Source organism: Pleurodeles waltl, chromosome 6 (genome assembly GCF_031143425.1).
Source record: "Pleurodeles waltl isolate 20211129_DDA chromosome 6, aPleWal1.hap1.20221129, whole genome shotgun sequence".
Classification (NCBI taxonomy): Eukaryota; Metazoa; Chordata; class Amphibia; order Caudata; family Salamandridae; genus Pleurodeles; species Pleurodeles waltl.
Window position 1 is genome coordinate 242,427,237 of NC_090445.1, and position 16,242 is coordinate 242,443,478.

At 43.7% G+C, this 16,242-nt stretch overlaps 1 protein-coding gene across 9 annotated transcripts in view; it reads left to right on the forward strand.

The window, feature by feature from the left end:
* The window catches only part of TANC2 (tetratricopeptide repeat, ankyrin repeat and coiled-coil containing 2), a 1,999,198-nt gene that overhangs the window by 1,549,879 nt on the left and 433,077 nt on the right, over positions 1 to 16,242 (forward strand). For all 9 annotated transcript variants that reach the window (XM_069238000.1, XM_069237998.1, XM_069238005.1 and 6 more), the window contains one exon: positions 12,159 to 12,440. In XM_069238000.1, the coding sequence (XP_069094101.1) occupies positions 12,159 to 12,440 (282 nt within the window). The remainder of the gene's footprint in view (positions 1 to 12,158; positions 12,441 to 16,242) is intronic.

A 16,242-nucleotide genomic window follows, 5' to 3' on the forward strand; every position in this document is an offset into this window, starting at 1 on the left:
TTCGATAGTGCTGTTCCACTATTACCATGACAAACACAGTGTTAATAACACCATTTTACTATCTCACTATCTATGTCTGCTAAAAGGAGTTCTGCAATACTCTACTACTCTCAGAAAATCGCCCAAAACCTGTTGACATGACAGATGGAGGTAAGTTGGTCGATCTCTCCTTCTCCAGGATTCCATCCTGTGGAATTCTGAAGATCTATAAAGACTCATCATTACATCTTGGGATTTTTATTTTCTTCAGCACTTGTCTCTCTAGTACCCTTCCTAGTCAGATGCCCAAGCCTCTTCCTTTTAAAATACTCTGTTGTCATGCTCAGCACAAAGCCTATGCGTAACTGCTGGATGATCGACCAGTTCTCTGGCACTATACTTTTTCAAATGTGAAATAATGCATCTCAGTTCTACTAATGCACCAATAAACCCCAGTTTGCTCTGATGCCACTCTGGGGTATTTATTTATGCTCTCCATAAACCCTATATAAAAAAATTAAAGAAAAGGGCATTGCTTTTTGATTATCCTGCCTTCCCATTACCTCTTATTTTCCAGTGGATGCAATGGGCTGATCCAAAACTCCTGTAAGTCTGTATACATGCATGCATTTGTATCAAATATGTTTGTTTGGAAAACATGAGGTTGGTGATTCAGCTATCTCTAGATTAGACCTAATAATTGAGTGTGTTGAGTGAGCTTTATTAAAGTTGTCCACAGAAATCTTGTGATTTGTAGTGATGTTTCCAGCGTCTCATATACCATTAGAAAGATCAGTGTTGACCTTTAGACATTATAACCCTGGTCCAAAGATGACAAAAGACCTGGATAGGATGGATGAAGTAGCAACCTCCATGGTCATAGTAACCAGGGAAGCAGTTAAAAGGAACACAAGCATGGCAGTAGAGGCATCCTAAAATCCCAACCAGAGACTGGGTCTGCATTGTCGTAGCCTTCCTTAGTGTTACTGAAGTTAATTTAAGTAAGTACAGGTGATAGCCAGTATACCAAATACACATTCTCAGAAGCCTACCAATACTTACAGTCGTTCAAACCACCTGTACATTGTGTGTTCCTGGAATGCTGGAGGAGTTGAAATATGGAGTCAGAATTGATTTTATTTCAGCATACAACATCCTCTTTTGTCAGGAGTCATGAGCCAGTGTTTTAGTGTTCCATCACAAAGTGGGCTAAAAAGGATCTCAGCCAAGAACTTGGCACCATGTGGTGGTGATGCATCACCTTAATGTTGCAAATCTGATGAGACTCCTCATGTGTTTTTTTCTATTAAAATCGTGGAATGGACCTTGGAGGCAAAGGGTGACACATTATTAGTTATAAATATTTTCACCAGCCCAGCAGAAGTGAGCTTTAGTAAATTAGCTCATAGAGGCGGCATGTTAGCTAAGTGTTAATACAGGAACTCAAACTAGGATGTCAGAGAAGACTGCACTTAAATGTAGCCTTTAGTAATTTACATGAGGTTTTCTGTAATAACAAAATATGCCTTGAGAAAGTCCAGAATGTTGCATCCCACAAAAAAGAACTCTGGAGGATGCACTTGCTGGATGCCCAACATAGTGTTGGACTGGGGGTCCTAAATAGGACCTTATCCAAGGAGCGCCATCAGGATTACACATTTCAAAACCATATGAAGCTATACTAAACTGCTCTTTTGCTTCCAGTCGGCTTTTTTCCAAGTGTCTCCGTTTTTAGCCTTTATGCACATGTCAAAGCTTGATCATCTGCCCCAAATGATGTATGTGTGACAGCCATTTATTCCGTATGTCTATCATGAAAGTTTCAGGTTTACGGCTTCATCAGCTCAAAAATAGGTATGATCTACCAAATGAAAGTTAAATTATTCTCAGTTGAAAAATTCAGCCCATGCCATCACTTTGCTGAATGGCATTACTGTAGAAGCCAAACCTGTGAACCGTAGAAGCTGGCTGTTTGGAACAAAACGTGGTCATATGCGGGCACACAGTAGATTGAGATATATGAACCTAATTGTTTTTTTGGACCAAGAGTACAGCTGCAGTGCTTAAATACTACTGGAAGAACTTGGACAGTCAGGTACCAGAATCCAGTCTTCTCGATTGGCTTCAAACAGGAATTGTTTGCTAATAGTGGTACGGTGAATAATGTTTGCTCCCTGTTTGTGCTCATTTGATGCTGGCAACAGCTGTTCTCTCGTAGGGGATTTCCATGTATAGTCATAAGCACTGAATAGTTCCGCGCGCCTGCGGGGACCCCGGAGCACTGTTGTGTAGTATATTCTTAAGTGCAATCATCAGCTCCTTGACAAAAAAGGTCTGTGAAAAACACTTAAGAATAACAATGTGCAGCCTATGTGAACAGCTACACAGGCCAAATTGTTAGAAGAAAAAACAGTTGTAGTGTAAATTTCACGTTTAAACCTCTATTTATTCTATAAATACATAAATAAATACATTCTCATATTTTATTTACACCTCTCATGAGAATAAAACAATGTAGGGCAGTGTAGCCCATAGGCTGCCATTATACAGAATGAAAATAGAGCTGTGCCTTTAAGAAAGTAAAGTCTTCCTGTTTCCCATCATGCACAGCAAAAGGCAGTTGCCTCAGTTCTTTTTTCCGGCTCCTGCTGACAGGACCCTGAAGCATTGAGCTCTACCTCACAAAAGCTTTTGTGACAGAAATTCATTGAAATATCTTCTGAATTTCATTTTCACTCGACGTTTTTACCTTTGAGTGATCATTTTCTACTGATTTCTGTTAAATTCTGACAGAATTTTGAGGTTTTTCTAGTTAGAAATGCCTTCACTTTTTGATAAATGTCCTTCTTGTGGAAGAAAGAAGGCTAAAACAGATCCACATAGGGTCTGTATAATTTGTCTTCCATCCAGCCACAAACCGGAGTCGTGTGACATTTGTAAAACCTTCTCTAGAAGAACCCTTCGTGATAGAGAGAAGATCCGACTTCAGGCGAGAGAGGACAGGAGAAAAAGTGGCCATTCCACTACAGAGCGAGGAGAAGGTCAGACTTCTACCAGGGCTCAACCTGTTTCCTCCATGACTCCTTCGAGACCTGCTGAAAAACGACATAGATCTCCGACGACGTCGAGAGCGTCGACGTCGAAGCAGGGAACGGCGCCAACATGTTCGCCGTCGAGGAGTGCTTCGCCGGCGAGAAAAAGACATTGTTCGCCGTCGACAGCTATTTCGCCGTCGAGGCGGCGAAGACACCCGACGTCTAGAGGATCTGGGTCGCCGTCGACACGGCGAACACAGTCAACGCCAAGGAGATCCGAGTCGGGCTCGCCGTCGACACGGCGAGGGAGATCGCCGTCGAGAGAGAGTGTTCGCCGTCGGAGGCGTTCACCGTCACTGCACCGACGTCGAGGTTCGTCGTCGAGAGGTTCTCAGCGGCGAGACGAGTCGACGTCGAGAGGCACTCGCCGTCACCGCAGTTCGACGTCGAGGAGTGCTTCGACGTCGAGAAGACCATCTAAGAGGCCTAGAAGGGTTTATACAACCTCGGAATCCTCGGCCTCGCTTATCCTACTTCCAGCATCGCCACAGCTCGCGCAAAGGCAGTCGCCGTTACCACAGACGCCGGTAACACCTACGGCTCCTCTTCCGGCGCCTCCTCCAGAACCTGTTCCGAGGACTCCAACGCGATCTGCAGGGCGTTCTGGTTATTCCTCGAGGCGTACATCTACCTCTAGGCACCGTCGTCAGGAATCACATCATGGACATTCTTCATCGTCCACACGAGACTACTCTCCAACCTTATCGGACTCACCGTCCCCAAGAGTGTCTCCCATAGATGATGTCAACACATTTCAGGAGGTCCTAGTGAGAGGGGCAACCAAGCTGAATATCCCGCTAGCAGCTCCGGCCCCATCGACATCAGTGATCTTTGAGACCTTGCATCAAAGGACATCTTCACGACCTTTACTTCCACTGGTTCCGGGTCTTATTGAGCCAGCAATGGACATTTTTCTCACGCCGGCTACAACAAAGTCTGCTCCTTCCAGACTCATTAAAAAGTACCGTCCACCAGAGCAAGATCCTCTATTCTTGAGGTCGGACCCAGTACCAGACTCGGTAGTTATAGTGACAGCGAAGAAATCGCATTCGACGTCACCGTCTTCCTCTGCTCCCCCAGACAAAGAGAGCAGAAAGATCGATGCTGCAGGAAGAAAAGTATGCTCGACGGCATCCATCACCATGAAAGCAGCCAGTGCCACTGCTTTATTAGGGAGATATGAGCGATCCCTCTGGGACTCTATACTGCAGTTCGCGGAGCATCTCCCTAGGGACAAAAGGGAAGATTTCCTAGAGGTCGTGAGCGAGGGAGCTATGGTTTCTAACCAGATAATAAGTGCTGCGGCGGATTCTTCAACACTATCCGCACATAACTATGCTCATGGTATAGCGCTCAGGAGACATGCATGGCTGCGGCTTACATCGCTTAAACCCGAAGCACAGCAGAGGATACAGAACCTGCCTTTCTCAGGCTCCACTTTGTTCGGCTCTCATGCCGATGATGAGATGGCCAGAATGAAGTCGGAGCTGGATACCCTGAAAGCGGTAGGCATGGAGCGACCTAAAGAACAGCGAAAAGGATTCCGCCCATATCAAAGAAGACTGTTCACCCACAGGTATCAGGCTCCACATTGGACGTCTTCACGCCCTCAGCAACAGCAGCAGCAGCAGCATCAGAGGGGCTTCTCCAGAAGGTCGACAAGGGGTCGTTCAACACCTCAGACCCAGACACCTCGACAAGCTCCCACGTCTAAGCCCTGAATCTTTGCTTCCCCCTCCTCCGTTATCCACTCCGGTAGGGGGAAGTATCTCAAATCATCTGGACGAGTGGCAACGCATCACAACAGACGCCTGGGTATTGAATATTGTGAGACATGGTTACGCTCTCAGATTCACCAGTTCTCCACCATCTGTTCCACCCAAAACAGCCAACCACCATCTCGAAGCTCTGCAGTTAGAGGTCAATATCCTATTGCAAAAAAGAGCCATAGAACCCGTTCCCATCAGCCAACAAGGGAAGGGGATTTATTCGAGATATTTCCTTGTACCGAAAAAAGACAAACAAGAGTTTCGTCCCATCTTAGATCTGAGGACAGCAAACAAATGGATTTGCAAAGAAAAATTCAGGATGTTAGCCTTACACCAAATTTACCCACATCTACGTCAGGGCGACTGGCTATGTGCGATAGATCTTTGCGACGCTTACTTTCATATCCCAGTAACCAAGAAACACCGAAAATTCCTAAGGTTCACCGTCGGAAAACGCCATTACCAATTTGCAGTTCTACCTTTCGGCCTAAAATCAGCGCCAAGAACTTTTTCCAAATGCATGGCGGTAGTAGCCGCCCACTTGAGGAAACAGCGAATATTCGTCTACCCCTATCTAGACGATTGGCTCATAAAGGCCTCCAGCTGTCTCGAGGCACAGCAGCATTTCGAATGGACTCTACAACTGCTACAAAAACTTGGTCTTCAAGTCAATCTTCTGAAATCTACAGCAACACCTGTTCAGAGGTTGCATTACTTAGGGGCCATTGTAGATACCAGGCTAGGAAAGGTGTTTCCTTCGGAGGAACGACGGTTATCGATTCTCCAAAAGTGCAAACAACTGCAGGAAAGTCCTCAAGCCACTGCAAGAATAATAGCTTCTCTACTGGGCTCGATGGCGTCTTGTATCCATCTGGTTCCCAATGCTCGCCTCCATATGAGACCATTGCAGGAAAATCTAGAGGATCAGTGGTGTCAACTGAGGGACGATTGGGAGAACAAAGTCCTTCTTTCTCCTCACACCCTACAATCCCTGAAGTGGTGGTGTTTACCCAGCAATCTCTTGGTGGGGATTCCGTTCCAACAACGGCCTCCATCTCAAACCATCGTAACAGATGCGTCACTGCTCGGATGGGGGGCGCACATGGAACATCTTCGAGTCCAAGGCGAGTGGTCACAGAGAGAGAGTCTCTATCACATCAACCTGCTGGAACTTCGCGCAGTCCACCTTGCGCTCAAAGCCTTCCTTCCCTCTCTGAGAACGGAAACTCTCCTTCTTCAGACAGACAACGTGGCCACTATGTACTACGTGAACAAACAAGGAGGCACCAGGTCCAGAATTTTATCCAGAGAGGCTCAGACAATCTGGCATTGGCTTCTAGCCAGGAACCTGTCGCTAGTGGCAACTCACCTGCCCGGCATCCAGAATGTTCAAGCGGATGCCCTCAGTCGGGTAATGAACGAGAACCACGAATGGGTACTACACGACGACGTCGTTCATTCCATTTTCGCACTCTGGGGTACCCCCTCTACAGACCTATTCGCAACCCCAGAAAACAAAAAATGCCAAAACTTCGCCTCCAGATATTACCATCCAGGGACACTGGGGAATGCCCTGTGGATAAGCTGGTCAGGAGCATTTCTTTACGCCTTTCCACCGCTTCCCCTGATTCCGGCGGTCCTCCAGAAGCTGTCCAATGCTCAGACCAAAATGATCCTAATTGCTCCGGAGTGGCCACGCCAGTGGTGGTTCCCAGACCTTCTTCACCGGTCACTCAAACCACACATCAGGCTACCATATCGTCCGGACCTTCTCACGAAGTTCAGAGTGCAGATATCTCATCCCAACCCCTCATCGTTGAGTTTGGCAGCATGGCTCCTGAGCTAGTGCAATATGGACACTTGAACCTACCTCAGGACTGTATGGAAATTCTGAAGGAAGCAAAACGCCCTTCCACACGATCAGCCTATGCAAGCAAGTGGAAGAGATTCTGCATTTGGTGTTTACACAACAACATTGACCCGGTTTCCTGTGGAGAACAATCTATCCTGCCATACTTGTTAAGTTTGGCAAAATCGGGCTTACAACTGTCGTCAATAAAAGTTCACTTGGCGGCGATAACGGCATACAGAAAGAGTCCTTCACAAACGTCCTTTTTTCGGATTCCGATTATTAAGGATTTCCTAGAAGGTTTAAAGAAGGTTTTTCCTCCCATTAGAAAGCCTTCTCCTCCATGGGAACTGAACGTTGTCTTATCACGTCTGATGCTGACGCCATTCGAGCCGATACACAAGGCATCGCTGCAGCATCTCACATGGAAAGCTGCTTTTCTGGTGGCAATCACTTCAGCGCGTAGGGTCAGCGAAATCCAGGCCCTTTGCGCTCAGGAACCCTACACGGTTTTTCATTCTGCAAAAGTGGTAATGAGAACTCATCCAAAATGTCTACCTAAGGTAGTCTCCGACTTCCATGTGAACCAAACAATTTCATTACCGACTTTCTTTCAGAATCCAGCTACTCCTGCTGAGAGAACTCTGCACTCTCTGGATGTAAAGAGAGTATTGAAATTTTACTTGGACAGGACAAAAAGCTTACGAAAATCACAACAGCTTTTTATTAACTATGGCCCAATCAGAACAGGTTTGGGCACATCTAAACAATCTTTATCCAGATGGATTGTTTCATGTATAATGTTATGTTATCAGTTAGCAAACAAATCCCTTGGTGGTAGACCAAAAGCCCACTCTACCAGAGGGAAAGCAGCTACTGTAGCCTTGATGAGAAATGTCCCTTTGGCAGAAATATGCAAGGCTGCCACTTGGAGGTCGGTCCATACCTTTACTAAGCATTACTGCCTTGATACAGACGCTAGGGCAGATGCTCAGGTTGGACAGGCTTTGCTCAAGAATTTGTTTGCATGATTCATGTTTTTCTCAGTATTCTTATATCTACTCCACCGCGGTTATGGGGATGGGCTTGCTACTCTATTCAGTGCTTATGACTATACATGGAAATCCCCTACGAGAGAAGGAATGGTTTCTTACCTGTAACTCCAGTTCTCTCGTAGGGGTATTTCCATGATAGTCATAAGCAACCCTCCCTCCTCCCCGGTGGAGTTGACATAGAACATGAATATTATGGAGGTTGGTACTCCAACAAATGTTTTGTTTTTTCTTCATGTCAGGTTAATAGCCTCCAAAAAAGAACTGAGGCAACTGCCTTTTGCTGTGCATGATGGGAAACAGGAAGACTTTACTTTCTTAAAGGCACAGCTCTATTTTCATTCTGTATAATGGCAGCCTATGGACTACACTGCCCTACATTGTTTTATTCTCATGAGAGGTGTAAATAAAATATGAGAATGTATTTATTTATGTATTTATAGAATAAATAGAGGTTTAAACGTGAAATTTACACTACAACTGTTTTTTCTTCTAACAATTTGGCCTGTGTAGCTGTTCACATAGGCTGCACATTGTTATTCTTAAGTGTTTTTCACAGACCTTTTTTGTCAAGGAGCTGATGATTGCACTTAAGAATATACTACACAACAGTGCTCTGGGGTCCCCGCAGGCGCGCGGAACTATTCAGTGCTTATGACTATCATGGAAATACCCCTACGAGAGAACTGGAGTTACAGGTAAGAAACCATTCCTTATTTGCTACTGTGTGACTTTAGGACAGTGCTGAACTGTGTGACGGGGTTCCATTATGGGAAAAAATCTAAGCGAATTATGAATCTCGCCAATCCCCTGCAAGAAAGTCTGACACTGTCATGCGTTACAGGTAAAGCTAGATGACAGCACCGTAGAGATTCAAATGTCCACTCTTGTTACTTATGTAGAGTGTACTAATCGTTATGCTATATAAAAATGTCAAATAAATAGAAAAAAAAGTTTCTGCAAAATTCTGCACACAAAAGGTTTTAAACCTGGAGTGTGTTGTGGCACCCGTTATTGAATCTATATGATGTCAACATAGCAAAGGTTGGTCAAATCGGGATCTGTTCTGCTAAAGCTATGGGGCCAACTTACCTACTTTCTGTAGTGTGGAAATGGCACTGCCCTTTTTAAAAGGATGCCCGTTGGATACTATTGCTTGTAGACAAACTTTGAAGACTGTTTAAAAAACGGTTGTAAATATCAAAAACTTAAATGATATTATTAACCCTAAAATTAGAAAGCGGGAAAGACTGTATTTGAACTGTTAGACAAATGAAAGAATGGCTTCATGTAACTCTCCAAGTGGTACTACCTTGCTCAGGGTAATCTGTTTAGAAGTAACTCTACTAAACTCGACAACACAGACTCGGATTAGGTTTAGGTTTTGTTTAATAAAGCAATCGCGAGTAAAAGAAGAAAAAAAACGTTTGTCTAGCTGGTTACATAGTAGAAATGTGTGTATCCTTGCAGCATTAAAAGATTCCCTGTGGGTTGAAGTGTCTGCATCAACTAAGTCTCTCGGAAACCCTAGCCTGAATTTCAAGCAGCAGTTTTTAACCTTTAGATATGCAGTGTAGCTGGGATTTGGCTACTTAATACTTTGCTTTCACACAACTATTAGTAAATCAATTAAAACATAATGTACTTTGAGGAAAATGCAAAGGGTTTTTCTGAGAAGAAACATGCCTGAGTGGTACCCAGGTGCAGCATTATCTAAAATCTTCAGTGCCCATAGGTTTCAAAACAAATACTTTAATGTAGGATTACATTTATCATCAAAGGGTGAAGTGCATCACGTGTGGAAACAGGCATCAGTTACTGTCTTCTGCAGGTTCTGAGATTATAAAAACAGAAATGTTAGGGAGAACTTCATCCATTGTAACAACCCCCCCTTCCTCCCCCTGCCCCTATTTGTCACCTATAGCAGAAGCGGAAGGCCAGTGTGAGTATTAAATACTGAGACATTTATTTTGTGACTCTACTTCCAATTAAGTTACACGTACTCCTTTATCCAAGGACTATGATTTTATTACCATGCCATTTCATACCATTCGAACGGTAAATATTTAGATCTGTAGCTTATGGAGGTCGTTAGGAGCAAGCTTTATACCTGTAACGAAATTCTTGGAAATGCTAACTAAAACTCATTGCAAATATAGCTTGTTTAAAATAAGAAGCTATTAATTGAATGTATTTTATAGGAAAGCGTTCATGCATGCGTTCGATAGATTAAAACCAACTCATTGTTATCATGCCACTTAACTTGTGATTAAGTAGATTCCACTGTGGGGGACAGGACAGGTGTTGCATGGGTGATTTTAGCTTTTGACAAAATGTAGTAGTTTTAATTATCTATGCAATAAAGAATAAATAGCTTCTGTGATTTTTTTACTTGTGCTCTGCCAGAGCAATGTGGATGTACCCAGGCTCCTCTATGAAGGGTCCATGCCAGGTCTAACCTTCATAGGCTGTTGGACAGTGAAATGCCAGTATACATATGATCGGGATCAAAGTTTCAAAATCTATAATACTGACTTATAACATTGATTTTAGAAATCATAAAACTATCTCTTAACATGCTAAAATCCTGATGCTGTGGTATTAACATTAAAAGGTAATAGATTGAATTGGACTCTATACAGGGTCTCTCTAACAGTCTAGCGCAGAGGTTCTTAACCTGTGGTTCGGGTACCTTTAGCGGTCTGCGCTGCCTACTTAGGATGTCTGTGACACCTTAGAAAAATAATTAATATTAATAGATTAATACATTGTATACATTAAAACAGCAAAATGCACAAATAAAAAGTTTAAAAGGTTCTGTAAATCTGAAAGAACTTGAAATTGGAGGCTAAAAATGAAGCTGGTATTGTTAGATTAAATTGTGGGAACAGTGCAGGTGCAGCAAACAGACTATAGTACGGACAATAAGTGGCCTCAATAGAATTTAGAAAAGCTCCAACCTTCCCATTAAAATGAATATGTTTATTTTTTTATTTTTTTTATATATCTTTATATGAAGCTAATAATATATTTCGTCATTTCTGTATCTGTTTGATGGATGCTTGTTTCTGTATTTGTGTGTATTGTTCTGTGGTTCAAATCATCAAAACTACTTTTGCCTGGGTCTCCAGCTTCCAGTAGTTATTCAGTGGGGATCGCCGAACGATTCCGTTGGGGTCCCCATATTTCATGAATGATTAAACAGGGATCCTCCGAGGTCAAACTGTTAAGAGCCACTGGTCTAGCACACACACCTACCTCCTTTCACGTTACCCTCTTATCTTCTGTTAACAGTTATTCTCATTTTAGAACAGCAGGCTCTTCACCATGCACGCCTTTTCATCCTTATATCCTTAATCCTAATGCGCTCCTAAAGTGGACCCTGATTTCAGCCACTTAGGAAAATGTTATACTGCTTTCTGCAGTCCACTTAAAAGAATCTTCAACGTTAAAGCCCCAATTGGAGTTACGAGATCCTCGCAACTCATAGCTGTGAGGTTTCACCCAAAGAGCCCACCTCCTGAAAGAAAGGGTTGTAATTGGGACCGGAATTAACGGCTCCCTTTCATTTCCTTTGAAACCTAAGAGTCCTACTTGTAATCCTCACGGAGAGAGGGTCAGCGGCTCTGTGAGGGTGGTTACACCGATGAGATTCCCCCGGAGGCTGGGGTCCAGTTGTGGATCCTCTCTGAAACTGATGAGAATTGCAGCTCAGCGCGACTGCAGTCATAACACAGCAGATAAGCACGTTTTTGATGTAATTCATTCGGCTACCATGCGCTTAATCTTTTTTCAGTTAGAACTGCACAGGAGGAAGCCAATGTGTATCACTTGGGTAGCCTATGTATGCGTTACTTTAGTTCGTCAGTTTTCACGACCCAGCCTGGGCTCACTCACCTGTATGGTGCATGCATACTGCCATGATTCTCAAGTGTTGTAAACGATGTTGGTAGACTGTTATGAGGGCTTGGACTAATACTTTACATATAAAATAAATAATTTATACTGTGAGTTGTGTAAGGTAACGTGGCCCAGTGAGCCCATTTTGCAACAATTTACGTTTCGTAATTTGTTTTTACTGTGTTTTACGTCCATTTGAAATCTAAAATTGCGTTCGATTTTCACGGTGTTATGCGACTGTTTGCATGTTTGTTTTGATAAATGGGCCATGGCGGTTTGTTCCTCGTTCCTGGGCCCTGGTGTGATTCTCTGGTTTGTGCAGGCTCGCTCCGATAGTAATGCTGGCCTTGTCGCCGATACCAGTGTAGTAAGCAGCGCAGGCGTGGAGATTAACACGGCTAAAGCCAGGACACATTTTAGGCCGAGTCTAAATACAGGTCTTCTAGTACAGTGTACTCTTGTTTCATCTCTCTTTCCGAGCGTTCACTTCATTGTCTGTTTATTTAACTTGCAGTGCGCTTTGCACCCTACCGACCGCCGGACATCTCCCTGAAACCCCTGCTCTTCGAGGTGCCCAGCATCACCACTGACGCCGTATTTGTGGGTCGAGATTGGCTGTTTCACGAGATCGATGCGCAGCTACAAAGCACAAACGACGGCGTGAACCAGGGCGTGGTGATCTGTGGAAACATCGGCTTTGGAAAGACTGCAATCATTTCCCGCCTGGTCGCGCTGAGCTGCCATGGTACACGCATGCGACAGATAGCTTCGGATAGCCCACACGCTTCGCCAAAACGTAGGTAGTCCATGTGCGGTGGTAAGGAGCCTCCTCTGCTGGCTGTTTCTGAATGGCGAAAACTATTCAAGAGTAGAATGTTAATATTCTCGGAGCTGTTCTCATCCTCACATTTGTCTTGGAAGTATGTTGAAGTTTCTGAGGCTTACAGTTTATAACTTTTGTTACATGTGCCTCTCCTAGAGTGACTATCGTTTATTTCAGTTTCTGAATCTCATAATGCACTGCTATGCAACTGTTGATAACTAAACTAGTTACCCATTGTTGTGATGTCACAAAGGCCTTCCAGGTCAGACTGACAGGGCTCTCTGTGAATCTGTCAGTGTAGCTCTGCTTGTCTGCTTTGACTGAAAGCAAAAACCAAAGAGCATAGTTGCAGGAGGGGGAAGGAAGGCAGGGAAGGTGGTAGGAGTTGGTCAAGGATGTCAGGTATTTTTTTTTTTAACCTTTGGTCAAGCTTACCCAATAGAGACCATGTTATGTCTGCTTTCCCCATTATTCCTCCACTGCTGCATAGCGGTTTAAAGCAGGCCCAGATAATTTTTTTTGGGTGGGTGGGGGAGGGGCATATAGAACATCAAATTATAGAGGGTTAAAAGATGAATTATGGGAATTTTTTCACCTCGGTGTTCTGAGTGACACTGTGGACAACTTGAGCTTTGCTGTCATTGTCTGTTTAATGTGTTTCAGAGCCTCTCAGTGAAAAAGATACCTGTAATTTGCTGTTACTCACCCGTAATTCTCTATAATACATGGGTTTCTGCAGTCCCTGCATAAAAAAAAAATTTGACATGAATTTTAAGTATGGTTCTCATTCCCCAGCCTCACTTGTGCCTGTAATCCAAAACGTTTGTTCTTTGTGAAGGGAAAAGACAAACATCCAGGGCGATTATATCCGATAGTTCAAATGCTTCACCTGGAGTTTCATTCATGGAGCATCCTGTGCTGTAAAACCGAAGCCCAACCAGGGCCCCTGCTTGCCTGAAAGAAATGCAAATGTGCGCTACAGAGTTAATCTGCAAATGTAACAGATGCTTGGGCGCGGGTTATATGTCGAAACAACGAGTGCTTCAGCCACCCATGCCTAAACAACGAGGTCGGAACAACGACCTCGTTGTTATCACTAATGCCTTTACCACGAATGCCTTAACAACGATTTTTCGTTGTAAAGGCATACCTGGTAAAGGCATTAGTGATCAGCATGCTTGGTTCCTGCATGCGTGCCCCCTGGCCCCCCACCCCTAAAAATTACCGACACCTCCCCACCCCCACAACCACCCCAACCCCCACCCCCAAAATTACCACTACCCCAACCCCCTCCCCTAAAACCTAAAGCACCCCAACCCCCACCCCTAAAACCTAAACACTGACCCCCCTCCCCTGCCCCTAAACCCTAATCACCTGAGCCCCCACCACACCCCAAAAACTAAAAATACCCCGACTCACCACCCTGCCCCTAAAACCTAAAGCACCCCAACCCCCCACCCCACACCTAAATCCTGACCCTCCGCCCCTAAACCTTACTCACCCGAGCCCCTCACCCCACCCCCAAAAAAACAGCCCCAGTCCCAGCCCAACTTACCTCCTCCTTGATCGAGTCGACTCCCTTCTTCTGTGCCCTAACCACGCATGTACGTGGTTCACACATGCATGGTTTAGGCCCTGAATAAGGAAGTCGTGGAAAACGAAATCATTGTTTCGCTTTCGTTTTCCACGACTTCATGGTTCACGACTCGTTGTTTGGGATGCTTCCCTTGGGCGCGTGTACTGGCTTTAATTGATCGAATCACTGGAAGCTTTGTGACGACAAAGATTTATTATTTTTGAGTGGTAGTGCAAAACGTTGACAACTGAGCTGTGAAGTGCATGACTTTATTTATTTACTACTGCTGAGGAGATGTTGAAGGGACAGTTAAGTATGGTCTGGGTATTACTAAAATCTATATTTTGGAAACAGCATTTTATTGTGAACATTTTTGCACATTTTGTAGCAGTCTTTCTTATACTGTGTCTAATGCAAGTATAAAATAATGACTTACATATTCAAGGTGCTTTTTGTCACAGGCTGTGTGTGACCTCATAGCACTAAAAAAACACAAATGACTATTCTCCACTGCGCCAACCAAGATTTGATTCTGTGGCTCTCTGGTTACACACAAACCTCTGCAGTGTATTAACTAATAACTAATAGAGGTTCCATAATGTACTGTAGTGCATTTACCACTGAGTAACAACTTAAAAAAAATATATTTTTCATTTAAGCTGACAGTGACAGACCTAAAAACTTAAGTCAACAACAGCACAAAACTAATATAACCAGGAGTCAGTTTTTGCCAAAATACAAGCAACTGTTTTCATAATGTTAAACATAAAAACCATTTTAGAAAAACAGTCTGAAAGAAGATTAAGGGGACACTTCTTCCCCTGGAATTAAAGAAAGAATCCTACTTGGACGTTACAGTTCATCATTAATTATTGTAAATGGTATGTTTTAATTTTGATGAATGACGTTTAGCAACCTCCAATTCCATGCAGCTGTAAAAGCCAAGCTGTCAGCTTCCCATGAAAGACAGGATGGTTCTCCTTGGATGCCGTTCACTAAAGTTGCAGCCCATGCATTTCAGCCATTATACCCAGGACCACTTGAATTATACGATTGTGCGGCCACAGAGATTTTCGCACAATTATAGATTTGCCACCTTTGCCACATAACCCATCATCTGCTGCATATTCTGCCGATTTCAACAAAATAATTGTTTATAGCTCAAATGGTTCAAGTGTTACTAAAAAGCATATTTGGGTGTTAAACTGGTACTACTTAGGTGCAACCACAGATTGACCATCTCTTTGTGAAAAACAGGCACATCCGTCACATTAGTTCAGGAAGGTGTTATCATCCAGATAAGTTTTGTCAAATTATATTTTGTTTGTGAAAAATTAAGTAACTTTGTGCATTTTTGGGTAATTCTTTTTGGAGACTTTTTGTTTGAACTGTGTGCTAAGCCTCGGACACTGAACCACTGTCGCCCACTAACCTTTGGTTTGCTAAACACTGTTTAATTTATTTCCCCACTAGAAAAATGATTTGCCGTGGCAATTGGGGGTGTTTATGGTTTCTGATGGTTGGTGAAGATGAGGAGTACCAGGTTCTAGACATTTTTGTCAGGAGGGGGTCCTTACACCTAACAATTTTGGATAGGGAGGGTCAGACCTCTCCTCTATTGTGTACAACAGTTTTGGAATCTGATACATCATTGTGATAAGGTAGCAACAGTTGATAACGAAACTCATCACTGTCTATTACTACGTAAATAAAGCATTGCAGGGCAGGCTTACAGGCCTCACTGAGCCTGTCAGCACAGCAGTGCGTGTCTGCTTGGTCTGAAAACAGAAAGCACAGGTGCAGAAGGGGGAATGAATGCAGAGAAGGTGGTGGGAGCTGGTTAAGAGCGGCAGGTAAGACTTCTGTTTTACATTTGGGACAGGTAGGAGAGGCCATGTTGTTTATGGCTCCCCATTACTCCTCTTCCCCTTCGTTGCAATTGAAAGCAGGGGCAGTTGATTTAAGAGGCTATACATAACAAAGGTATTGATGGTAAAAAGTGAATTACGGGGATGTTTTTCTCCTCTATGTTCTGAATGACATCATAGACAATTTTTGCTTTGTTCTCGTTGTCTGTTTTATGTCACTCAGAACCCCTTGGTGAAAAATAACCCCATAATTCACTGTTACACATCCGTAACTCTTTATTTGATAGGGGACTTGTTATACACCCAGTCGCCTAATATAAGAACATGACAG